Source organism: Pygoscelis adeliae, unplaced genomic scaffold (assembly GCF_000699105.1).
Source record: "Pygoscelis adeliae isolate BGI_AS28 unplaced genomic scaffold, ASM69910v1 Scaffold27, whole genome shotgun sequence".
Classification (NCBI taxonomy): domain Eukaryota; kingdom Metazoa; phylum Chordata; class Aves; order Sphenisciformes; family Spheniscidae; genus Pygoscelis; species Pygoscelis adeliae.
The window spans coordinates 6,972,220-6,998,556 of record NW_008825410.1 but is presented as its reverse complement, the minus strand read 5'-3'; the positions used below and the strand labels follow the sequence as shown (position 1 = coordinate 6,998,556).

At 36.6% G+C, this 26,337-nt stretch overlaps 1 protein-coding gene across 1 annotated transcript in view; it reads right to left on the bottom strand.

The window, feature by feature from the left end:
• Positions 1 to 26,337, bottom strand: part of MALRD1 (MAM and LDL receptor class A domain containing 1) — a 296,434-nt gene that overhangs the window by 150,228 nt on the left and 119,869 nt on the right. Inside the window, exons 24-25 of the mRNA XM_009330606.1 lie at positions 22,106 to 22,353; positions 18,205 to 18,502 (exon numbers count right to left, since the gene is read on the bottom strand). Coding sequence (XP_009328881.1) covers positions 18,205 to 18,502; positions 22,106 to 22,353 — 546 coding nt within the window. The remainder of the gene's footprint in view (positions 1 to 18,204; positions 18,503 to 22,105; positions 22,354 to 26,337) is intronic.

Genomic DNA, 26,337 nt, shown 5'->3' with positions numbered 1-26,337 from the left:
AAAACTATGATTGTATATAGGATTACACTAGTTATGACTCTATTTATAAGCTTTTAACATCTAATTCTCGTAATTTAATCTTGTTTCTTTTTCAGTTCTTATTTTATACCAGCACTGCTTTAAAATCACCAGCAAGCTAATTCGTGTTTTAGAACCACAGGAAATAGATTGGTGATAAGGATATTCCAAAAGTTGTTAAACTTCTGCTTCTCAAACTTCTTATATTTAATGGTATCATCTATGTTTTCCAGACCAAAATCCAAATCAAATGAATGGGATAGTTTACAATTCTCAGAAGTATCAGAATAACACATCACTAGGCTTGGAAAGCTTGATCTGCTTCAAAATATTTTCAAAATATTTTATTTATAGTCACATAGCTAGAAGTATACCTGTTCCTAAATCAAAACTAGAGTTCCTGTAGAACCATAATCTGGTATAGAGGTCAGAGTAATTAATCAGCAGGCTAAGAGTTTGACATCTCAGGGATAGGGGCTCTCTAGATAATTTAGATCTCTGCGTTTTTCCCTGCAACAATTACTCCATTATCATTCTTGGCCTGAGCTGACATTACTGTATGACTGAATTGTATGCGTCCTTAAAAAAAATTGTTAACATCTTTCCTCTAATATCTCACCAGCATAACCCAAGGACACAGAGTAAAGTGCTTTCATCACAGGTGATGATGCATAGTAATAATGACTTGTCAGCACAGGAATGTGGAAAATGCATCTCATTTCAAAAGCAAAGCTTTAGAAATTACAAAAAATTTTAAAGACTCAGAAGTTGAAGTGTTGGAAAAAAAGACTTAAGAACTACTACACATTATCAGCTCTTTCTTTGTAAATAGTCTGTTTTTTCTAGGTTTGAGTGCAAACATTTGAATTTTTGGTTTTTAAGCCTCTCAAGTACCTTGACATATTGATTAGCATTCTGAGCAACCCAAAGTTTAAAAAAACAACAGCTTGAGTTCCTTTGCAGAAGGGACTTTGAGAAGAAATTGTTAACCTTCTAAGTTTCTGCCATGACAAAGAGTGGATGAAGACTTCAACAACAACCAAAACATTCTCAGTTGATTTCTTGTCCATTTCCACATACAGACACAAGAGAATTCCTTTCCAATAATCAGATCCAGTAATATTCATCCTCAGAACCATTCAGAATCAAAAACATAAACAGCAAGGTAACCTATCACTGTTCAACATTATCATAGAATCATAGAATCATTAAGGTTAGAAAAGACCTCTAAGATCATCGAGTCCAACCATCAATGCTACACCACCATGCCCACTAAACCATGCCCCTAAGCAGCTCATCTACATGTCTTTTAAATACCTCCAGGGATGGTGACTCAACCACTTCCCTGGGCAGCCTCTTCCAATGTTTAACCACTCAGTAAAGAAATTTTTCCTCATGTCCAATCTAAACCTCCCCTGGCGCAACTTGAGGCCATTTCCTCTCGTCCTATCACTAGTTATTTGGGAGAAGAGACCGACACCCACCTCGCTACAACCTCCTTTCAGGTAGTTGTAGAGCATGATTAGGTCTCCCCTCAGCCTCCCCTTCTTCAGGCTAAACAACCCCACTTCCCTCAGTCGTTCCTCATAAGACTTGTTCTCCAGACCCTTCACCAGCTTCATTGCCCAACGATCTCTATCCATGACAGAGCACTGAAATATCTTCTTTGTTCTGTTTGCTGGTACTTTATTATTTCTTCTTAGAAAAGAATGGTCATTTATCAGTCACTCAATACACTTTAAGACATAGCCAATCTGTGACACATTCTGTGTGCCCTAACATTGTGCTTTGCCATATTTAAGGTTAACAGAAATTCTCAAGAATAAGAGGAGCTGAAGGCAAGATGGGTACTCAGTGCCCCTTCATACCGAGTTTATTGGATATACTATAGGCAGGGCAGGGGAACCCTAAAAACAATATTATAAAGAATAAAAGCTTCAGTCTCAAGTGCTTAGGTGCATGTGAATGTGCATTCACTCAAAAGAAATGAAAAAGCACGTTTTGACTAAAGAAGGTCTTACTAGGTCTTTTTAACTCCTCCACTATTACAGTACTGTTATACTAATACTGTCAGTAATAGAAATAGTGCATATTTCCAATGTTGTTTGAGTAATTCTACACCTGTTTAGTCTATAAAACATGCTAGCATGTCAGCTTAAAAGGAAATTTTCAGTTAATTTCTTCAGATGGGAAATCCCCATGGTGAATAAGAAGAGACCTAGACCTGGATTCATTGACAGATACTCCTTCTATTACAGTAGCATTAAGACTGTTTTGTTCCCTGCCAGAAAACTGAAACAAGATACAATACATGTTATAATGATTAGTCCAGTGCTAATCAGATGGTTTAAGTCTCCAACTTAAAGAAATGGAGTTTCTTTAAGGAAAAAACAGAAGACATGGAAAACTGCTGTAACAGGACATATGGATAATGGGGACAGGGATATATCAATTCTTATATACAAGCTTTCCTTTCCAAACCCAAAATGAAATTTAGAACCTATCTTCTTGAGGGTGGACAAAGAAATACTAAGACAAAAAGGAATCCACATCTAGTTTTTAAGCAACGCTTTTTCAAAAACAACTGTACTTATCATATGCATCTATTACAGTGAGAAAGATTAAATGCTAATGAACCTGAAAAGCTTAACTCACCCACCTGAGCTTACTCTTAGTAAATAAAATAAAATGAAATGAAACATAATTTTGTTTGGCCTTGTTCCGGCTCAAACAAATTAAGCCTAAATATTCACTGCATGAACTTAGCAAAGACACAGAAAGAAGAATGTTAGGTATGAAATCCACAACCCTAAAAATATGCCAAACATTTAAAAAAAATTTTTTTTTTCTTTCATCTGTGACTTTTAGTAGTTGTATGCATTTTTAGGTCAAAAGGTTTAAACTCAGTCTTGCACCTCCAGCTTTCTCCACCGCAGAAGGCAGTCATACAGACCCTGTGCCATGTGAGAATATCTTGGTGCAGCAGATCTGGAAGGAAGCCAGTCAAGCTGCCTTCTGAAGATCTCCAGGCTTGATTCCAAGTTGTAGCATGCCCTTTAGAAGTACAATTCAACAGCTCACCTAAAATGCATTGTATAACTGTACATTGAAACCTTGCCTAAGCAGCTAAATGTTATAGTGCTTTTATCAAAGCCTGGACTGATGCATAGCTGATGACATCTCTACCTTAGAGCCCAAAGTGGTTTAGTTGTGACCTTCAGTTTAATGATCCTATTGTTATCTGATTGTTTGAAGGGTGTAAGAAGGTATGGCATTTGTATTTCCTGGTGCCTAGTGCAGACTCCGGTCAGGGGTTTTACTGCCTGTGTTTCTAACGGGAGAAAAATCTGCAGATTGAATCTAAAAGATGGCTTGAAGTAAAGCAGAAACTGATAAATCAGAACAGTCTGAGCACGAGAAATAGGGTGCACAAACTCTGAATACCTGAGGTACATCAGAAGGGAATTTCTATAAGGAGACCAATGGAAAGCTGCATAGACAGTGAACTAAAAGCATTTAATAATGTTATAACTCAGGCTGAAGGAGGAGAGATTTTCACCGGCTGCACTGGAATATGTGTTCCTTTCACATTCTCCACCACACTCCAAGTTGTTGCCCAAAGCATATAGTGGAGGGGGGAGCTGCAGTGCAGTGATAAATCCCCTTTGTACAACTTGCCAGAACTGCCAGACTGTGCTCAGTAAATGTGACAGGTGGAAAATGCTTCCCTAAAATCCCACTAAAAGCCTGACCAACCAGCTGACCAACCTAGGTGAGAGAAGGCAGAGGCCCAGAACTTGAGAAATGCTGGTTCCACAGCTGGAAGTATAAACCAAAATACTTTTAGAAACCCCTTCTCTGGCAAATAAAGGCATGAAAAAAGACAAGCAGTGAAAGTACAAAATAGTCACTGAGTGATTGTGTTATATGTCCACAAGACCTCAGAGGTCTCTTCCAGGAACTGGCATTTTCTTTGACAAGTTAGACACTATGACGTGGTCCAGGAATGGCTTTAAATTGGCATAAGACTGTTCAGTATTCAAAGGCGAAGATAACAAATGATGTATATCTATTATCAGTTGGGGATCTCTACTATTTATTAATGTCAATCTATTCCCTTAAATCAGTATTAATATTCAAACATACAAATGTAAATTACAAAGAAAACTGCTCTGGAATATTCTCAGTTAGGTACAGATGGGATGAAAGTGTGAAAGAGCTGCAGGAAACATAATTTGCACAGAATTTCTATTAAAAAATACAGCATTTAAACACAGCTATGTTTAAACTCTTTAGCAATACTTGAGTAAAAGTCAGGTGTAGGAGAAACTAAAAAAGTCCAAAACTGATTAAATTGAATCTTATGACCCCTATGAATCCTTCATCTCTCATTGCTCAGAAGGAATAAGTTTCAGGATTACTGTATTTACCATATGATATTACAAAACTTTCTATCTGTATTAGGCAGAATGCTATAGTGAGCTGAAGAGGACATGATGATTAAAAGATTTTATTGATGTCTTGAACAGCCTTTCACACACCTTTGAGCCTCCACTGGAAAGGTCAATAGGAAAATGAAAAATGCATTATGCTTGATGGAAGAGAAAGATACCAACAAACTCTTTAATCACTCAGTATCTCAAAGAACCATAGCTTCTAATATGGTCAGCTTTTCCATTTCCTCTGTGTTACAGTCATGTTTGTTCTCAGACAATGAAAGAAAAAAATGAAAAATATACCTATAAAATTAGCATAAGTGGTTGGAGGTGAGATTCTACAAGTAACAACAATTGCATTTGGAACCTGTACGCTCTAATGTCACTTATATTGTTAACATCTCCTAGTGTGATCAAGAAGTTCTGTTCCTTATTTTTTTCCAACCAGTATGAACAACTAAGAAAAAAAGCATTTTTTATTGATTATCCTCATTTAACATTTGTCCAATCCAGCACAAACGTTTATTCCCCAAAACAATAATAGCTTTATTAACTGTACCTCAATTCGGTATGTGTTCACGTTTAGCAGCACTCTTTGAGGTAAGCAAATAGTAACACATAAGCTTAGCAAGTGACTGAACAAGGAAACAGCAGAAAAGTTTATGGCTGGAAAGAGAGTCCTGATGAAATTGTTTTATCCCACTTCATAGAAACTTGGGTATTAAAAGAAATTGCTGAAATCACTAGGTCTAGTTCACTTTTATGAAAGGCAACAACCTCAAGCAATTCCTCTGCCTTCAATATAATCAGCAACTTTCTCCATTTCTGCTACCAAAAGGCTATTTTTCAGTTTTCAGATAAGGGACCCTTTTAGCATCTAGCCTAAAATTATTCACGACCAGTTCAGATACACTGATTTGTATGCAAGATCTGTCATTCAGCTTTCCTCCACTTGGAAAAGAAGGTAAGGGAAGTATAAATAGATCTGAAACCCAAACCCCAATACTACTCAAAAACCTCATATTTACCTGGCACAAACTTTCATCTGAAAGCGCAACAGAAGCTGAATACTTTCTTACACCAATATTCTTTTGAAGCCTAGCCACACAACACTAGACAACTTCAAAATACAGAAGAATAATTTTATATCTATGGCTGTGACAAAATCATGAGAAAGACTTTTCCTGTGGCATTTCTGCTTTGTGACAAACTAGGTCTCACTAATTTGAAGCTGGACATTCAAATTCAAGATTTTTTTAAAAATCTGAAATACATCTCTGAGTCTTTACAAGTTCATAAATCAGTAGATCATGTTTTGTATAGAATACTGAATACTGGCCTGGGTAACCAAACTCTCAAATCAGCAGTTTCAGCTCTTAGAACTCTTTATCTCCACTAAGAGGCAAAACATCTCTGAAAACTCAGTCTTAATCCTGGCTTATTCTTCAGGGACAGAAGGAATGAATTGTAGTAAGGCTGGGTTATAGCAGCCTTGCTACTTTAGCTTCATGACTGGAATAGCTTTTTGACCAATGTATAGGATCTACTTGGAAGTCATCCTCTTGGGCATTTACATTTGGATGCATCTGTACATCTCCTAAAAGTCACTACACAGAATCACATAAGCATCCTTCACAGAAATTGATTCCAAAGGGAGTAAGTTGTAGGATGTGTACGAATCCATCTCTGTCCCTGTCTGGCACAACAGAAGAGCAATAGCTCTGCTATAGAAAAGATCTTTTCCTCCTTGTATGAAGAGAGAGACAAAATTTTCGCTTAAGATAGTATTTATTGAGGAATTATTATCATATTGCAAAAAAGTTAAGAATAACAATAAAGTTTCTCTCTTGGATACTGTCCTGGTTTCGGCTGGGATAGAGTTTGAATCTTTATTTGCTGTGTCAGCTACTGTTTATTCCTGATCACTAGACAAAGTAACTTGTTATTTATCATCCTAATTAGGTTTTATATATCCCACTAAAACATTTGTGTTAAGAATTATGAATAAGAGAGAAGTAGGCTTAAAAGCTTATGACCAAAATCATGCCTGAGTTTATCACCATGGAATAATTATAACTTGCTATTGATATTGTCGCTTGCTAACAGTGCAACTGTTATGCATTTTCTCAGTAGGGAAATACTTTCTTTAGAACAGACATTCTGCTTGCACAGAGCTTTTTTTATGTGTGTGCTGTTTTTATGCAGAAGCATGAAAAATGTCAAAATATCACAAGAAGAGATATTTCAGCCATGTTTCCCAAGTTTACAGTCTCAAACAGTTTGAGAATTAGAAGTCAATATTTGTTCTAGGACTGTGCAAGTGATTGTATATGTAGATATGCAGGGGAGAAACAAAAGTATGTGCTCCATTGGGAGGGACAGAGTAGATATAACTCCTGGCCTGGTGGACAGGCTGTGTTCTTTTTAACCTCAAGAAATAGATAGTTAATTTTTACTTGTTAATTGGCTATTAAATAGCCACAGTTCATTTCTGTTGATGAATGTCACATTTCTGTTTTTAAAGATGAAGAGACATTTGCTAAATGAAACCCTATTCAGTCAAATTTAGACACAAAGAGTTGTTCTAGATAAGCATTTGCTTTGCATAATCTTCTTTCATCTAAAACTAAAGAATATAACATTTTAAAGATTTTTTTCACTGCCTCTCTGCTGTCCTTCCCCCTAGGATAACATATCTAGTTATTTCCATAATGATCTTCAGTACACATGAAAAGAAAAACAACTAATGCTTACAATTAAAGTGTTTTAATTAACTATTTAATTTTATGAAGTGTGCATAGTAATAATAATTGTGAGTCCAAAATATTTTAGCTAAACAATCTGGATTAATTAATACTGAGATTCAGAAACTAATCTTTCAATCATTTTTGCTGGTCCTTATTCTATGATCATTTATCACAACATACAACTTAGTGTTTCAGCTTCCAGTTTCACTCAGTTCTCTATCTAGTTAGCTATTGGATACTTAGCATGGAAGTATGTTATTAGAACTCTTCAGAAAACTAGGATTACTCTTAAAAAGAAAAAAAATTGACATTCTGGCTCTCATTCACTGAAATTGGTATCAGTTTTCTTCTGATGTAACAGCTTGTCTTACCACATCATCCCCAAATTCATTGCATACAATAGGTTGTTTTTTGTAGAAAATAATTTCTTAAGTCAGTTTTCATCATGCTAATAAAATTTTTTTTGATGTCACATCTTTAAGTGCTTGTGCATTCTCTATCTAGTTACACAAAGTGCTCCAGATGATGTTCAACAAAATATGTGTTCATAAACTATATTTTTCTACAAATGTAAGCACACCTTCAACTAGTGAAAAGATCTGGAATCAAAAAAACAGTAGAATTTGAGCAGTAGAATTATGGAAACTACTTCATCTGTTTGGAAAACAATTCAGTTTTTTCTTACAACCCCGTATAATTGCAAATAGCTCTGTAAAAAACAGGTGATAAATGGAAAACTGGAAAATACCGTATCCTACACAACTGCAAAGGCATCTGTTAGAATACAGACATTTGGCTATTGTTGTGATAGCAGCAGACCTTGTAATTTAATTCAGCCTTATGGAATGACGTTTAATACAAATATTAGTTCAGAAACCTTTCTGTCAAACAAGGCACATTCTAGTCTTTGACAAAATATGTAAATGATGCTTTATATATCCTCAAGCTGAGCTGTAATAGCATCAAAGTAAAGATGTCATATATAAAGCTTTATGCAGCCAATTCTTAAACACTTTTATCAAGAAAAAAATTTCATACTAGGTGTCTATAAAATTGTCAGTGCTTGATAAAACACAGAATATTAAAATCTATCATTAGTTCATTTACACTAAAGTCCTTAAAGAAATAAAAGATCCTCAAAGTAAACACAGACTAAACAAGAAAGCAGATTTGAAGGCCTTCTCCCATAACAGCTATGAATTATTTCTAACCTCATAATTTCTAGTATTTTGAAGGCAATATTTTGACCTTTTAAATTTTCCTCCAAAGCTGACCTGGTATCAGCCATCATCTTCAATCTCTGCTGTGAGACCTTTGCACAGTAATACTGGAGATGTTAGTTTCCATAATATTACCTGTCAGAGACCATTCAGTGTGAGTCTAATGTCTTGAATCTAAACTAGTGTCTCCTTAATGCCTCAGTCTTTAATACCTGTAGTATCCAGGTGTGCAATAGTTTTACTGCAGTTCCATATGCAAAAATGGCAATGACCTGGTCTGAGTAGAGACGACAAAAGGAGAGGCTGAGGACCTGAGGTGACACCTTGTGAAAGAAAAGTAGATGAAAGAAGCAAGAAGATTCCAATGGGAGAAGATTTAGAATAGAACAGAAGGATCTAACGAAGACAAAATCTGATCTCTGTAAGGTGCATGCAAAAGGGAAATGCTAATAGAGCCACACAGAGTGGCAGGTTGCAGCCACTGAACATGACTAGAAGCAGACATCATAGGGAGAGGACATCATGCACCGCCATCCCACAACAACTGCTGGCCCTACGGTTAAGGGAGTGTGTGTCACATCCCATGGATGAAATACTGCATCAGTGTTATGGGAAACACTCCATATCTTCCAGCACTCTGAGGCTGTCAACCTAACTGCTCATCACTTGACAGTCATTTCTGCTTAAGCTAGCAGCCAGGCAACTCAAAAAACATTTCTGATAAAGCAAATCTAAACCAACTTAGGAAAAGAAAGAGACCTGTAAGAGATGATGAAAATAAAATCATGTCAAAAAGAGTTCTAAAATAAAAACTTAGATGTCATTCAGCTCACAGAGTGACATTTATGTTTACATGTAGGCAAGCTAAGTGTCTCAGTTGCCATTAAAACTGATGGGGACCTGGTTGGTACAATCGTTGGACTTCAAAGAATGATCACATCATGCTAAAATAGAACCTAGAGTTTTATTTGGTTGCCCACACACAGAGCATGTCAAAATGTGTAAAACATCCTTCCTTGTCACCAGCTGCTACCCCTGAAGGGCATATACTTTCCTTACATCCTGTGTTATATACATGTAAACACGGGATTTCTTAGACACCCTACTGCATCACAAACAACAATAGATGCCTTTATGTGTGCATTTCAGTTGTGTCAAGTGGCTGGGCAGCAAAAGAGCAATATAGTACATTGCCTGTCATTGGAATTTAGATACTTGACACATCTTGAGTACACCTACATGTACATGACATCTGATTTGAGTCTTAACTTGGAGCTGAATCCCACTCTAAATATTTCAGGTCTTAGATAAATCTGATAAAATTTGGTTTTACTTTACTTAAAGATTCATTATGTACATTAAGCTGGTTTTATTTATCCCTCCCCTACCCCCCAAATTTATTTTTTACTCAGATACCTAAAAATGCAGCACAGAAATATTAAAGGCTTTCCTCAAACAAAGAAGCATTTGCTAAAATAGAAAGGTGGAGAAAAGAATCTTTGCTCTCTCCAGTTCACTGACATATTCCCTCTCTGGTCTAGCAAAAGAAAATCTGCTATTTTTTTTTTCCCCTATGCTTGGTAAAGACCATGCGGCCTTAGTCAATAACCTGCCATCATTCTTTCTTGAGGACAAATTCTGTGATTATTGGTGACATGGTGACACAACCTTTGCTTGTATTCTGGGTAGTTGGAAGTTTCCAGAGATCAAAAAAGCTCTTTTCTGAATTTCCAGTTCCTCAGTTTTTTCTCCCTGTGTGAGGCATGTGAGGTGATATGACTTTTGAGCATAAAACTGAGCGTGGTCCTTCCACACTCAGGAATGCTTTATACGTTTTAGACAGGTAACAGTCTTTTTACCACTTATTTGTTTATTAACTTTGTTTATCCTACCAATAAACAGGAATTCTGGCACATCTTGTGATAATTAGGTATCTTGTGAGAGCTACAATATCATTCTACTTGGGACGCATATTCTGTTGAAAAGCTTGAGAACAAAATAAATCACAGAATGAAAATGAGGCTGTGCAGTGAATTGCCTCAAATCCTCCTTGATAGAAAGCACAAAATATAAACTGAGCTTTCAAATAAAATTTACAAATATCTCATGCAAAATAATGTTTTTCTTTGTCCAATGTATACCATATTGAAAATCTAAACACTGTAACTAGGAAAGTAAAATACTGTCCAAAGGGACTATTGACAAGTATGTGCTGAAAAGCCACTTCAAGTTCAGCTTGTTTCCTACAGTTAGAGGAGAGAAAAGAAGCACACGCATGCCTGCAGTCTTAACCACACATCGAAATTTTGTTCCAGGATGCCTAGACAATTCAAATGCCCAGCAAAGGTGTACTGCACTAAAGGTAAATTAGGACTAGATACTGTGAAATATAACTTTTTTTCAGACCACTTTTGCTGGTGCAAGACTTGAGTTAATAGCAAAGTAAAAACACTTGATATTTCTAAGAATACCCTGTACTGCAGCATTATTTCTCTACTTTTAGATGTGTGAGAGAAAAGTAATAATTACACTGAAGTAAGAGTAATTTGTTAGCTAGTTCTCGGAATGCAAAGTAGGGTTAGAGCTTTCATGTTCTCAGTTCACCCAGGCAGAGGCAGGCTACGTATATGGAATATGTAACACATAGGGAAAGGTCTGAGCAAATAATGCCGCTATCACTGATAGTTCTGGGAAAGCTTAGATTTGGTAAAAGCCTTCTTACTTGGTTCTCCCAGTAGGGAGAAAATAAAAGAGCAGGGCTCTTTAACAGGCTTCTCCTTTATAAATCTTTATAAATCATCAGGAATTCCTCTTGCACTTTTAGGAACAGTTTGCCTTTGGTTCCCCTACCCCAGCTACCCATTGCGGAAAGGAATCACCAGTTCATATCATGAACGTAGAGATTAATACCTGCCCTCACCTGCTGCTCAGAGACTCACTTCAAGCTGCCAGCACTGAAAATTCATTTCTCCTGACCTGATACTTATTTGGATGTCTGCTCTGTGACATGTTTCTCAGAAACCTGTCTGGGGAGGCCCAAGAGCTAAGGAAAGTTTTGGAGATGTTAAACTGTTTAACGAAACAGAAAAACAAGTGCTGACAGTGCCCTATCTCCAAGGACCTTAGATGACATTAATCATGTTCTGTTGTCCAATTCCCAGAGTTGTAATCAGTTATAGGCCCAGTCCAGGCTCCACTCTGATTGCTGATCCAAACAGTCTTTGATTTTTGTTTCACATTCAAGGTATTAGGTCTGGGAACAACTAGGGAAAACATTTTATTGCTTTGAGATACAACTACAACAAATTATGAGAAACTTATGCAAATTATCTGTGCTTTACTGTATGTGCAAATATTGCAATCAGTTATGGACAGAAATATATCCTAAATCCCCAGAGAATGTTGAAAAAAATTTATTTTTAACTCCAAAGTATCTTTAAAATTACAACTAATTCTAAATTTTTGTAATTGTTTTGCAAATTAGACTAGTATAAGTAAATGGGAAATTTTTTTTAGCTTAGCAAATGGGCACATTGTTTTCATCTTTAAAGCCATCATACAATCTGGTAAGGCTAGAGCTCAAAAACAAAGGAGATAAATCAGAGTCCTAGCTACCAACAAACAAAAAGAAGCAACTGTAGAATGAAATAGGTGTACCAAGGGTAGATATTTCCAATTAAATTGATAAAGTACAGTGATTATAATTACACTGACTTGGAATTTAGCTGGTGAAAGCTTCATAGGATCAGAAACTACAACATGAAAATCCATGCAATATATTTTGCCTCCTTCACTGTCAATAAAAAGATAATTTTCTTCATAACAGCTGGACAATATATGTAGAAGTTGAATTCAAGTCACCTGTATGCATGATCACTATTAGCTTTGTGTCCAGCTACTAAATCAATCTACTTATTCTACAGTATTTCCACCATTTTTCTGAAAAGTATGGAGTAATTATATCTTGTTACAGAAAGGAGAGAGAAAAAATTAAACATCTCAATTTATTATTTTAAAAAGTCTAGACTATAACCATGAACTTTTCTTTTCATACTATTATATAGGTGAATATGAAAATTGCCACTTGCATAGAATTTCATTCTAGATACAGCTGAGAGTCTTTTTCTGTTCAGGTACTAATTAAGAAAAAAAGAAAGTTTTACAACCTGCTGTATGTGATTAAGGCAATTATATAGGTATATTCTATCTTCCAAAAGTTCAGGGGCATATCAGAAATTATGGGTATTCTTTATAGGCTTGGTTTTTTGGTTGGGTTTTTTTTGGTTGGGTTTTGTTTGTTTGTTTGCTTGTTTGTTTTTTCCCCCAGAACTGGTTTTAAAGTGCTTTAGAAATTCTACTTTATATAAAGTTTCACATCTTGTTCTTTCAGACAATGGTCAATGCTGGTTGCTTCAAAGGAGGATGTAAGTGCTTTGTTATTCAATTAGTTGTGCATAAGGAGATATTTTTTCCTCTTTTCGGTAGGAGACCACATTATGCACTGAAGCATAAAATGTGATTGTTCTTGTAATTATATATTAGTTAGAATAACTGCCAAGGTTATTTCTATTTATGTGTCTGTAAATTTTTATAAATCTAATTATATCTGTGAAAGAGTGATATAAGCAATATTCTTTGGTCTTTAGAGTACAATCTAAAGTTTTGGGTAATATTTCAAATGAAAAGGTTTTGGCAAGTCTGATTTCCTGACTATTCTCTTCCTTTGTCTTTATTTATTTTAATTTTAGCTATGTTGCTGAATTCTACTTTTTTTTTTTCTTTTTTTTGGTGATTTAGACATTTGTGCTAAAATGATTCAAAAACCAGTCTGGAAAAAACCAAAGCAAAACAAATAAAAAATCAACCAGCAGACCAAAAAAAAGTAGCAAGGCTGTATTCTTTAATGCTTGCTCATAAAAGACCAGGAAAGTGCATGAGTAATAAGTTAAGAAACTCTGCTACTGATATGAAGTTATTCCGGGTGATATGAGCGAGGAATAACTACAAATAATAGGACAAGTATTTTGTGAAAATGAAGTTGCTTAAAGAGGCAGTATCCAGCCCTTGTTATGCACTTGCAGCCTTCCTGACCGCCGCCGTGGCAGGGCAGCAGACTTTCCCATGATCCCTATAACATAGCTGCCAGCCCCTAGCAAGTGTGTCAGGTACCTTATACAACTACAATGGAGCTTAACAGCCACAGTTAAGCAAATGAATTTTATCCTGAGTGGCTGGCAATGAAATGCAGTGTTAATTGAGTTACACAGAGCAGCACAAGCCATCTTCACATATGGCTGATGAACTACAATCACTGTCACTACTAAGGAGTGACACAGCAGAATATTGCAGATAGCTCCAGGAACACATCAGCCCAATGCTCAAAAAGGACAAAGCAAATAAAACTTTAGGATTTATCAGGAAAGAGAGCGAAGAGAAAAATAATCCTTTTGCTACACTTATCATTCCACTGTTTGCTCATTTCCTAAATACTCTACACAGACCTTTTGAGATCTTATAATCTCAAAAGATTGTAGCAGATTTTTTAAAAAGTCAGAGAAAGGAAAACATATGGAATAGTTTCCATGTAAGAAATAAGTTGGAACTCCTTCAGTGTGTAATGTTGCTTAAGGATGATTGCATAGAGATCAATATGGAGTAGGTGGGTTTGTCTCTTGTTCACCACCATTTGCAGTAAAAGACATTATCAAACAGGAGACGGTGAAAAGAGTCGCTTTCTCAGTGGCAGACCTGTACAACTTGCTGCCAAAAATGAGGAGGGGGCTAAACTTTTGAATGGGTTCCCAGGGAAACTAGACTCTATACAGAAGGCAGATACATTGAGGTTTACTACATATGCAAAACCACATTCTGTTCAAAAGGTTTCCTAAAAAGGAAATATTAGGAACATTAGGAGGAAGTATCATATATGCCTCTCCTTTTTTGGTTCTTGCTCAGCATCTCATTGACAGTGTTGGAGACACGATATCAAGTGAAATGGACCTTGATATGATCTTCTGTGAATATTCCTATATTTTTAAAGACACGTGTAACACTTCAGTGAATCTCTTTTAATTTGTTGGAAATAACAACTGTCTTCTCTACAAAACTGAAGTCAACAGCCACCAGTTCTCTTGTCTCTGGGAATAAATTTTCTCCATTGTAGCCTGCTAATCTGATCAGGCAGCCCTTGGTAGCTGTTGTATTCCCAGATAAGTGGTACAGAGACATAAGCAGAAACTTTGATGGAGGGATCTGCCATTTTTATAGCCAGTAAGAGCACTTCAGGAGGGAATGGAGGGAAAGGAGAGAGAGGACAAGCAGATTTGGAGATCATGGAAGTTGTTGTCAAATCCATTATGTCTTTTTTGTAAAAAAGATAAATATAAAATATGACTCAATGCCAATGGTCTCACATTTTGTGGGCATAGTCAGACAGTATCTTACTCCGTGAACATTCTTGGAGGGATCATATAACTCTCTTTGAATTTATGGTTGCTGCATGAAGAAAAGGGTGTGAATATCTCCTGGAAAGGCCATGACTTTGAAAACTATTAACTCCCTTCTATTGGGAAAAGCATATAGAAAATAGCTGTCACTGTATCTTTGAAATGTAATGGAGAGAAAGAGTGGTTAAGTGTGGGGAAAATATGCTCCCTGACCTACGCAACCCTGCCAGCTTGCCAGGTCCATAGGAAGGTCTAAGTTATTTCAGAGGAAACAAGGTTGGAATTGCAACTTTTCAAGGTTCATTGTGGCCAAGGGCTGTTCCTGGACTGATGTTGACACGGGGGCAAAGTCTAACTTGAGAATCTGGCCACACTGCAGAGACACAGCAACAGGCGTAAATAGTGCTGTTAGAAGAAAACTTTGTATCTTCCCACACACAGTACTGTTGTAGGACATGACCAAAACCCAATATTGCCCCATACATCACTATTCATACAGTGAAGAGGTGATAAGTGCCAGCCTAAAATGATGTTTATTGTTTCTCAGGTGCAGCATTTTAAGCAGCTTTCAGTGGTTTTCTACTTCAGCATTGTTGTTGCTTAGCAGCATCATGAGGACAGCCTACAGCATGCTGTCAGTCTACAGAAAATGACAATGTTAACTTTCAGAATGATTTTTTCTAGTTTTCCAGTGCTCGCTTTTAGCCTTTAAGTATTACTGCATGTTTGTCTGGAAGAAAAACAACCCCCCTAGAATGTATTTTTTTTTAATGTTTAGAAGTTCAAAGAGTTTATATAGAGTCAGGGAACAATTCTTCTGAACAGTGAGAGTCTCTGTCACAGGTAGGAACATTTAATAACTCTATTCTATTTAGTCCTTACACTATATCCATTGCCATAGCACTCTCTGTGCAGAAATAACAAGCACAGACCGCCTTAGCATACTTGTGTTACACAGTGATATTGCTCATAAGACTCAGAAGGATCTCTCTTGATGTGTGCATTACAATAAATTCTGTTTTTTTTAAAAAAAGGTATTAGAAAGGAATTGTATCAGATTTTTTTTTTTAATGTCGTTTGTTCAGTTTGCAGAATACCAACTGTAGATTGGTATGTCATAGAGGTTACAAAGTAAGCTCTTTGAACTGTGAGAAAGAACACTGAATAACCAAACTTCATTTGGGTGAAAAGAAGGGGAAGAAAACATTATGACAGTTACTATTCACTGTGCTATTTTGAGTACCTAAAAAGAGGGAAACGTTCCTTGCAAGTCCTGAGGAAAGGAAACACGTGTCCAAATACAGTAGAGGAAGCATATCAACCAGCTAGAATAATATGCATCAGTATCAATTCTGCATTGTCCTGTTATGAGAATAGACCTCAAAAGCTACAGATCTCTGTCTTAGAGAGAAAACATTTCAACTTTCTTAGCACATATTCTCTCTAGCTGGAGACAAGAAAGGAGCAGGTCTCTGCTGTATGATGTTCTTCATCCTCATAAACTTTAAAAATGGATGTGTGTGTTTCATTTTTGGTTAAACTCTCGTTTGTTGCATATAAGCAGAGAAGTCTAGGAGTCCAGATTTTTGCAGCTGATCATCACGGTCATTCTAGCTGGCTCTAGTTTATAAAGTTACATCACAGAGCACTTTTCACAGCCTTCAGCGTGCATTTTGCTATTGTTCAGAACATTGCTGTAGGCAGGAGTAGATTTCATACTCAGGTTTCTAAGGCCACATTTCAAGCAATGATCCAAACAGATATCACTGTTAAATAGTAGCTGTAAGTTGGAACCCTCAGTGGCTAACATAAACTCTTACACGGGACAAGTGAAAATTGTTGATATAGAAAAGATGGTTCACTATAAGGATGAAGTTAGACCATTATCTCAAAGTGCTGTGAACCTACAAAGTTCACAGAGTACATCTTAGATGAGCTACACCAAGAAATCGGTCTCTGGTGGCTTTTTCCTGAGATTTTAGCAGCTTTTTTATTATATACATCATAAAAGTGTTTTGGAACATCCTTTGCTATCAAAACCAAAGCTTTTAAAGTTTCTAACATTGCCTCAGGGACTTGCATCTACCATTAAGAGGATAGAGTCTGAAAACATCAAAAATAAAGAAGCAAAAATCTCAGCTAGTGTTCCTCTTGGGGTACCATTCATATAAAGCTAAACTGTAAAATACCAATCTCATTTGCAATAAATTTCTGTGACTGTTTTGACAGAAGTAGGAAGCTAATACTACGTACTGTAACTCGCAACTTATGAGAGATATATCTGGAAAACATTGCCTATATCTTTCCTGCTTATCTTGTGCACAAAGTACAGTGTAATTTCTTAGGTTTGATGTAGTCTCATCAGTGTTATTTCCCAGTGCCTGAGCAGTGCTTAATGATATCCTAAAGGGGAAGGCTACTCATTAGCAGCAGTAACAAAGCAAAGCAGCTCACATAAATTAATGATCCGTTCTCCCAGTAGTCCTTGACATTGGGAAATATTAACTTTGTTTTATTGATCAGAAAGGCAGAGAAGTGAGATAAAATGACTTGCCACAGCCATGCAGGAAATTTGTAGTAGGCCCAGGAACAAAATGCATCTCCTAAATTCCACTTTGGGGGTTTACATTTCAGTAGCTCTGGCGATAAATGTGGAAGGAGGAAAGAGATTTGTCCTGTTCTGTCAGAAAGAGTTTCTCCTCCACCATTTGTGTCCAAGCAAATATTAGCAATGAACAACATCACTGCTTTCAGGAGCAGCTCTTACCTTGGGGTTATTGGGATCCATCCCCATCAGAACATTATTATTTTTGGTAAATTTTTTCTTAGTCATATTTCCCTTGTGCAGTAAGTGAGGGTAGTGCAAATAATTGCACCAATGCTGGCACTACACCACACAGGAAGAAGATGGATATGGTGCCTAAACAGTATCAATAGGAATTCCCACTAGCCAAAAAGCATTAAAGCCTGCTGGCCTTATTGCAATCTATCCATATTGGCTCTGTCCCACTCTTACTTCTTTATTTTACAATAACTATATTTTACAACTTTTGATAAATGAATCCCACTGAATTAAGCAGGATATTGTCCAAGTACACATGGCTGGACAATAAGTCTTGCAGATTCACAAGTGTTGACTCAGTACCCAAACAACTATTTCATAAAATAATTTTATTAGAATTTCAAAGAGCTACTTAAAAGCATGTTAGTTTCAACAAGTCTTTAGCAAGATATGTATTCTATTTCTCTTTTGAAGGAGAGACAAAGAAATGAAAGTAATGTTGCTATTCAATCTTTCCATACTTACATAGACTGTTTGTCCATAGCAGGAACATACCTGTTGGAGGCAGCATTGTGGGTTCTGCTGGTAAAAACTCCTGGGATGGTAAGCACTCCCTGGAAAACGTGAGGTCATCAAGTGCTATGCCATCTTTGGGACCTTTTCCAGCTATCCCTTCAAAGACAACTTGGAAATCTTCATCTCCATCTCCAGCCAGAATCAGTGCCTTGCGCTGCCAGAAGTTCCCCTGGTTTCCAGTAAGATTAAGGAGAATTTTTTCATGTTTTGCCGTAGTCCTCTGGTAGACAATCAATGATCCAATGTGAGCTCCATACATATGGTAATAGAAAAGTATCTGTAAGCAAGAACAATAGCATCAAGTATACAATAGGTTATTTCAGACATATTCTGCTATTGTATTTAACCTAATTATTAAATTGAGCATCATTAGTAGCATTCAGAATAGCCCTTAATTTTACTGATTAAAAAACAATTTAATTAAAACGCACACAAAAAGACTTACTAGTGAAAATTTTTTAACTATTCCATAAGCCAAACTTTGAAGCCAGCATTACAATACTATGACAGCTGATCTTGCATCCCTTTGAATAACTCTTGCATGTAAATGTAAAAGAATGAAAATACTTGATACGGAAACAGAGGAATGGAGCAGTGCCATGTACAATATGGGAAGTAACTTCAGTTTACTGAACACTTTTCTGTCTGTTTATAAGTGCTAATCTAGCACTTATAAATGTGTTTGTGCTAGATTATAGAATGTGTAATGAGAATATAATCTTCTCTAATATGGGAGCAAAACTTCTACAGGGACTGCAGAAATGCAAAAAAAAAATAGTTAAAATAAAACATAAGAGGTCCTTGGGTTAAAAAACAATGATTTTTTTTCTTTTAGTTAAAATGGAGAAAAAGAATTATGAAGTTCAAAAGTAAGATCAAGTACATACAGAACATAAAAAAAATATCCCTGTGAAGAGTCATCACCATTAAGTGCTCTCTCAGTTATTTTCACTTCAAAGGCAACAAAGGAATACTTGTATTTGACCAATTTAACACTTAATCTAGTTCAATATCTTGTTTCTGACAAAGATCAGAATATTTCCAAGAATGATGTAAGACCCTGAAAGAAGGCAATTCATGTGATAATATGCGAGAGCATGTCTATAGCTCAAATTTCTTTCTAGTCTAATACATAGCACAAACCCTAAAGAAAGAATGAAAACTCTTTTTTATTATAGATATAAAAACATAATATTATAACGAATATTATGATACCCATGTAAATGTAAAGTCATGCCTTTTGTGTTACCTGATGCTATAGGATTTCATAGGCTTCTGCAGTCTATTGCATTGCATAAATATACTATCTTAATTGATTTTCTCTAATTATTGATTAGTAAAGCCACCAAGGGCTTTGTGTTACAATTCTTTTGAAAGTTTTATTGTGTTCACTTTCAGAATGTCTCCTGTGCAATGAAGTAGTCAAATATAATTTTTATAAGTCAGTTTTCTTGTATGGAAATATTTCTGTTCATCTGCCCATTTCCTGTCCTGCAACTACTCTGTTTCTCTTAAAATCCTTCTTTAAATGAGGTTTGTCTATTCAATATATGTGTATATCTTTAAACTGTATAATGATTTTCACATTTTTAGGATTAACCTCTATTTCTTTTTACTACTACTGAATTTTGTTTGATTTTGACTGTCATTAAATTCTGAGCAGATATTTTCATAGAGCTACCCACTACACTGCTCCTGATCGGCTACAGTTCTTTTCAAAACTATTAGACTGTATTTTGTATGTTTGTCTTTCTTTTATGATCATTGAATTAATATCCCCCCCACACCTGCCCCCGACATTACTTTCTGGACTTCACATTTATTTGCAATATCCTTATATCGATTACACTGAATAATTGCATATATTGGAGTCAACATATTGGTCTTCTGTTCTATTACATCATTTCTAGATATATCATATAGTAGTAATGTTATCCTGATAACAGCTATGCACAAATTTAATTTTAAACATACTGAAATAAAATTGGAAAGGTTAAAATGCACAGACTTAGACCACTCTGCATTTGTTCACACTTCCTTTCAACTCTAATAACTTGCAGAATGGAGTAAAATAGTTTAAGGGACTGTCTGGTCTGTTAGGATGAAGTTCTGGGTCTTAATTGAGAGAGCAATTTCTTCATGTGGTGGTTTTGGCTGGGGTAGAGTTAATTTTCTTCATAGTAGCTCATATAGGGCTGTGTTTTGGATTTGTGCTGAAAACAGTGTTGATAACACAGGGATGTTTTAGTTACTGCTGAGCAATGCTTACACAGAGTCAAGGCCTTTTCTGCTTCTCACACCACCCCACCAGCGAGTAGGCTGGGGGTGCACAAGAAGTTGGGAGGGGACACAGCCGGGACAGCTGACCCCAACTGACCAAAGGGATATTCCATACCATATGATGTCATGCTCAGCATAGAAAGCTGGGGGAAGAAGAAGGGTGTGGGGGACGTTTGGAGTGATGGCATTTGTCTTCCCAAGTAACTGTTACACGTGCTGGAGCCCTGCTTTTCTGGAGATGGCTGAACACCGGCCTGCCGATGGGAAGGAGTGAACGAATTCCTTGTTTTGTTTTGCTTGGGTGCGTGGCTTTTGCTTTACCTGTTAAACTGCCTTTATCTCAACCCACGAGTTTTCTCACTTTTACTCTTCTGATTCTCTCCCCCATCCCACCAGGGTGGAGTGAGCGAGCGGCTGGGTGGTGCTTAGTTGGTGGCTAGGGTTAAACCATGGCACTTCATCTCAAATCAAATGTTGAAATAACTTTATATACTAATACCGCCTTTTTCTCTTCACTAGGTCTTTTTTTTTTTTTTTCCAGATCACTTCTTCAGTTCTGGAAATCCAGTCCCAAATTTACCCTGAAAATGTTAAGCCATTCCTGCCTTGCTAATCTTCTAAAGTGTTTAGAAATTTTCCTTTGCTAATTTTCCAAAGGTTAAAAGTACCACTTTCCCTCCCACAGCAGCTCCATTTATGCACAATATTCCTTTCCATGTAAATAATATATAGAGATATTTCGTTAGCTCTATTTCTAACTTCTATTTTAAAATTATTACTAATTTTATTTATAATTAGAATTATTGGGAACTATTAATGTTTAAAATTACATTTTGTGTTTCACACTGATGTTAGAAACAGAGATACCACTCATTTTTTGCCTTGACACTTAAAGACTATGAAAATTTGGAAAAATACCATTTCAAAGTAGTGCATAGTTCAACTTTCTGGAAAATTCACTTTTTCCGCATGTTGTTCCTGTAGCAGATTCTGATAGATGTGTTCTGAAAGACGTCTTATGAAACTACAAGTTACCATTTTAGCAGACTATAAAAGATGTATCAAAACTAGAAAACATTTTAATCCAGGTTTGCAGAGAACTGTTCAAGCTCAAATCACTACAATGTGATGTAGTGCTTTGGAAAATAAAGGCTTACTTTTCTCCATGCTCTAGAAGAGAGTCGGTGACATAACCTTCCGTCATGCATCCTTCCATTTGCAGTTGTACTCTTTGAAAGCCAATTGTTACTGTATTTATACACATTTTCTCCAGAAAATCACAAACCATTACATAGTTGTATGCTACTTAGGGCGAGTGTCACATAAGACATATTCTAAATCAGACACCGCATTCACTGTCAACTTCATCTGAATCTCCCAGAGTACTTAGTTACTTACAGAAGTCATTCTTCACCCGCAACAAGATACATGTTTTCTTATGATTTCAAGGAAATAAGATCAGGCCCTGAGTCTTCTACAACATGCTTGATTTTTCTAAAGAAATATTTCAGTGATCATCTTTATTCATTTTAGGAGTATCATCTTGGCACAATCTAGAAATCAAATTCTGCATTCCCGCTAGTACCACACCCCCACATACCTTGCAGTTTTTATTCCTTCTGCTTAGGACAGGACTAGAAATCCTAGCTTTCTGTCCTGGCAACTGAAGAAATGAACTCTTTATAAAAATATAATGACCAGATGGCTCTTGCAATGTATGATCAGTAGCTGGTCCAGTGCCCATTTTTGTAGTACTGCTGGTTCTGAGGTTCCAGTCAAAATCACCATTTTCATCTTTCTTCCATCCACAAAGATCAAACTCAAAATTGCAATGCCCAATAGATGTACCTGAAAGACATTTGCACACACATGAAAAGAGATTTTTTTTCAAGAGGTTAATTAGGTACATATACTACAAACTAGTACTCAAATCCATTTAAAAAAAAATGCTTCAATATAAAAAATAATATCCATGTATCTTATTAAACAGAGCATTTTTAATGTCCTAGGATATAATAATAGGATAGGATAAAACTGCATATATATGAGCACTGGTGAAGCTACACCTCGAATACTGTGTTCAGTTTTGGGCCCCTCACTACAAGAAGGACATCGAGGTGCTGGAGCATGTCCAGAGAAGGGCAACGAGGCTGGTGAGGGGTCTGGAGCACAAGCCTTATGAGGAGCGGCTGAGGGAACTGGGGTTGTTTAGCCTGAAGAAGGGGAGGCTGAGGGGAGACCTCATCGCTCTCTACAACTACCTGAAAGGAGGCTGTAGCGAGGTGGGTGTTGGTCTCTTCTCCCAAGTAACTGGCGAAAGGACGAGAGCAAATGGCCTCAAGTTGCACTAGGGGAGGTTTAGATTGGACGTGAGGAAAAATTTCTTTACTGAAAGAGTGGTTAACCATTGGAAGAGGCTGCCCAGGGAAGTGGTTGAGTCACCATCCCTGGAAGTATTTAAAAGACGTGTAGATGAGCTGCTTAGGGGCATGGTTTAGTGGGCATGGTGGTGTAGCATTGATGGTTGGACTCGATGATCTTAGAGGTCTTTTCCAACCTTAATGATTCTATGATTCTATGAGGTAGGTCTCTGTGCTCTCGTTATTATAGTCAACAGAGTCCTTGGTATAAAAGTAACGAAACATAGCAATCTGTTTTAGGTCAAACTGAATAGCTCTTTAGGGTCTTACAGGCAGAGGTCAATTGATGCCCTCCACAGGGCATCCAAGACGTCTGCAGAAAACTAGCTTCTTTTTGGAGGAACATGTTAAGGTCAGGTGAAAATGATAACAAATGTCTATATTTAGGGAAAAGAAACCCATCCAAATGAATGTATTGAGCACCATGAAGACACAGCCTCCATACAGACACATATAGGTAAAACATAAATGTAGGTGTGTTAACTTTGAGCTGAATCACACCCACAGTTAGTTTACATTTGCATGTTTCCAGAAGAGTTCACACATGTATTTTCTTAGCCAATATGCAAACATAGGTGATTATCTACATTTCTCCTTAAATTGTATTTAATGCCTAGAAAAAGAGAAAGCTGTCATAATTTTTATTTTTATATGAAACAACATGCATGCTCTTTACTGATTTTCCAATTTTGAATGTCAAAACAGCCAGTATGGTGAGTCAACTGTCCACGTAAACTAGGGTTAAGCCAATTGCACCACTCCAGAAGTTTCAACTGTGTATATTTTTTCATCTATGCATCTATAACTTCATTATAATGATTACCAAGTAAGACTAAACTTGCTGAAATAAGCGGAATTTCAGCAGAGCCTTCAAATACTTTCGACTGTGCCCTGAATATTCTTGCTATTATTGCTGGAAAGGAAAGTGCTTTGAAGATAAATTTGGAAACCGTATGGATCATTTGGTCTGACAATATAAGAAATGACAAAAGCTCTCTCATAAAATGTAAACAGAACCGGAGCCTCTTCTGGGGTCTGATAAAGTTCAGCCACTTAAAAGTAGCTTTATTTAATTGGCAGCTGGTCAGAAGCCTCGGTAATGAGGCCAAGGAGCTAAAATCTGTGGAGTTTACATATGGACCAAAACAGTACAGACAGCTACCTCTAAAATTTCAGGCTAAAATCAGATGAAAGATTTCTTCCTTGTATTTTTCTTTGTGGAGGTCATAAGGGTGAAAAAGAAGCTAGAAACTTTTTCTTAAAAATAGGGACTATTTAGCAAAAATAACTTCACTGTCTTTGACCTTTGTCTGCAAATATGATGCCATCTGAAATAACAATTAAAAAAACCCCAAATCTGATGTGCTAAAGGATATGATTATCATTTGTGCAAAACATAGATTGCAGTTTACTTCAACTGAATGTAACTGCCCATAAAATTTGTCACTCCTCATCTTTTGCCATATGATCATTTAGTTACTTAATATTTCAGGATCCTAGTTAATGACATTCCTTCAATTACTTACGAATTCCATCTCGAGTCAATAAAATTCATGCATGCAACTGACCATTGTATTTTAAAGGCATGTTTTCAAGAATCATGACCTTAATGCACGAACATTGAACATCCCTGCTAATGCTGTATATATTGCGTGCTACCTAATCTAAATTTAGATGTCCTTGTAGGATCTCGATAGTCAACAAATTAAAATACTCACATCTATAGGACAATTTATTTAATCTAACTCAATTGATTTTAAATTACATGAACTTCAGCCTGGACGTGAGTCACCACACTGATGAAAAAGAGAACTTGGGCAGCCTGCTTAGAAGTTCAAGTTACAGCAGATGGTTGTGCACTTGCGTATTAAATCTTTGGTAGTAGACATTTCTGTGAAGAACTGTGAACTCTTAGTAATGAAGTACAAAAGCAAAGCTAATCCTTTTGTCTGTGGAGCAGTGACACAGGGCTGCTGAATTAGTCTACTGGATAAGAGCTTAATAATTTAAGAACAACACTTAACAGTAGGTATAAGAATCATATTATCACAAAAGATCTAATGAATCTTTGTAATAAACTAAGTAATTAAATGGAGCAAAATTTAAACCATTTCAAGTCGTATTATTCCCAACAGCTATACGCCTAGATGAACAAGAAGTACAGAGCTACAGGAGCAGATCTGTAGAGCAAAACACCTGATGCTGAGGATCTGATGACATTTAGGGGAGCGGCGGAGGAAAGACAACTGAGGTTGTATAGACTGATCCTGTTGGCTGAATGACCACTAGTGGTTAGAACACATTTGATACCCTCCCGGAACTCAGCTTTCAATTTATTTTATAATGAAAGGAGCCTAGTTCATATGCTTGAGCACACTCTACAATGCAAACCAAATCACAATAAATAGGAATAACTGAGAGATTTGCTTCAGAAGCACACTGATGAGCTAAACCAAACATTAACCAAGCTCAGACAAAACCAAAACATCTACAAAGTACAGCTGCCTGCACTGACAATAATCCATATTTCAGACTGGAAAAACACCTCTGCCCCACAGCCTTTTTCAAATTTAATTTACTAGATCTCATAAAACACCATTTCTACCTCAGGGAGGCATGCCCAACTCAATCTAACCAGAGCTGCCTCAGAGACCTTCCTCTGATATACTGACAACCTCAAGCAGCATAAGGCAAATCTCGGCAGTTTCTGAACAATGTTGAAGGAGTGCTACCACCCATTACCTCTCCAGCACTGTTGTGATTTATTTTGTTCTCATATATTTGTAGTAAGAAAATAGAACTAGTGACATACTTAAAGAAAACTCTGAGCATGGATCACTCATTCAGCATCTAATGGAATAATTTCTAAACATTTGACGAATCAATATATCTGTTAAAATGTGTACTTGACTTATTTTATGGCACTGACATCATGCAACTAGCTAAAAAGAGCACTCTACAAAGCAAACAAAACCAAGACACAGATCTCTCATTAGTAATTTAACAGCTTTATGAAGCATAGCTTATATCTCAGCAGCACTGGCTTTGTCTAGACATTGCTGATCAGACTTGGTGAGTATCATTGCGTGATATAGTCCTATTAACATTCTGGAGTTTCAGGACTGTAACAGAGATTAGGGACTAGTTTCTTTCAACATGGTGCAGAAAGTTTTCATTAGCTAAGATACGATGACTCTTTGTGCACATAGCAAACCACATCTACAGTTAGAGCTAGCAATCCAGGAAGACCTACTGCTGAAAGGTACTTTGGAGATGTCTGGAAGTTGCACGGTTTTCATGTTTTTTAAACACAATTGCCATGCCTGGGCTAAACTGCCCATTTCTTGTTTCCTGTGCTTTGATCTATCATGCTTTGCCCTACTAAAACCTTCCCCAGGCTTCTGAGTTTGAG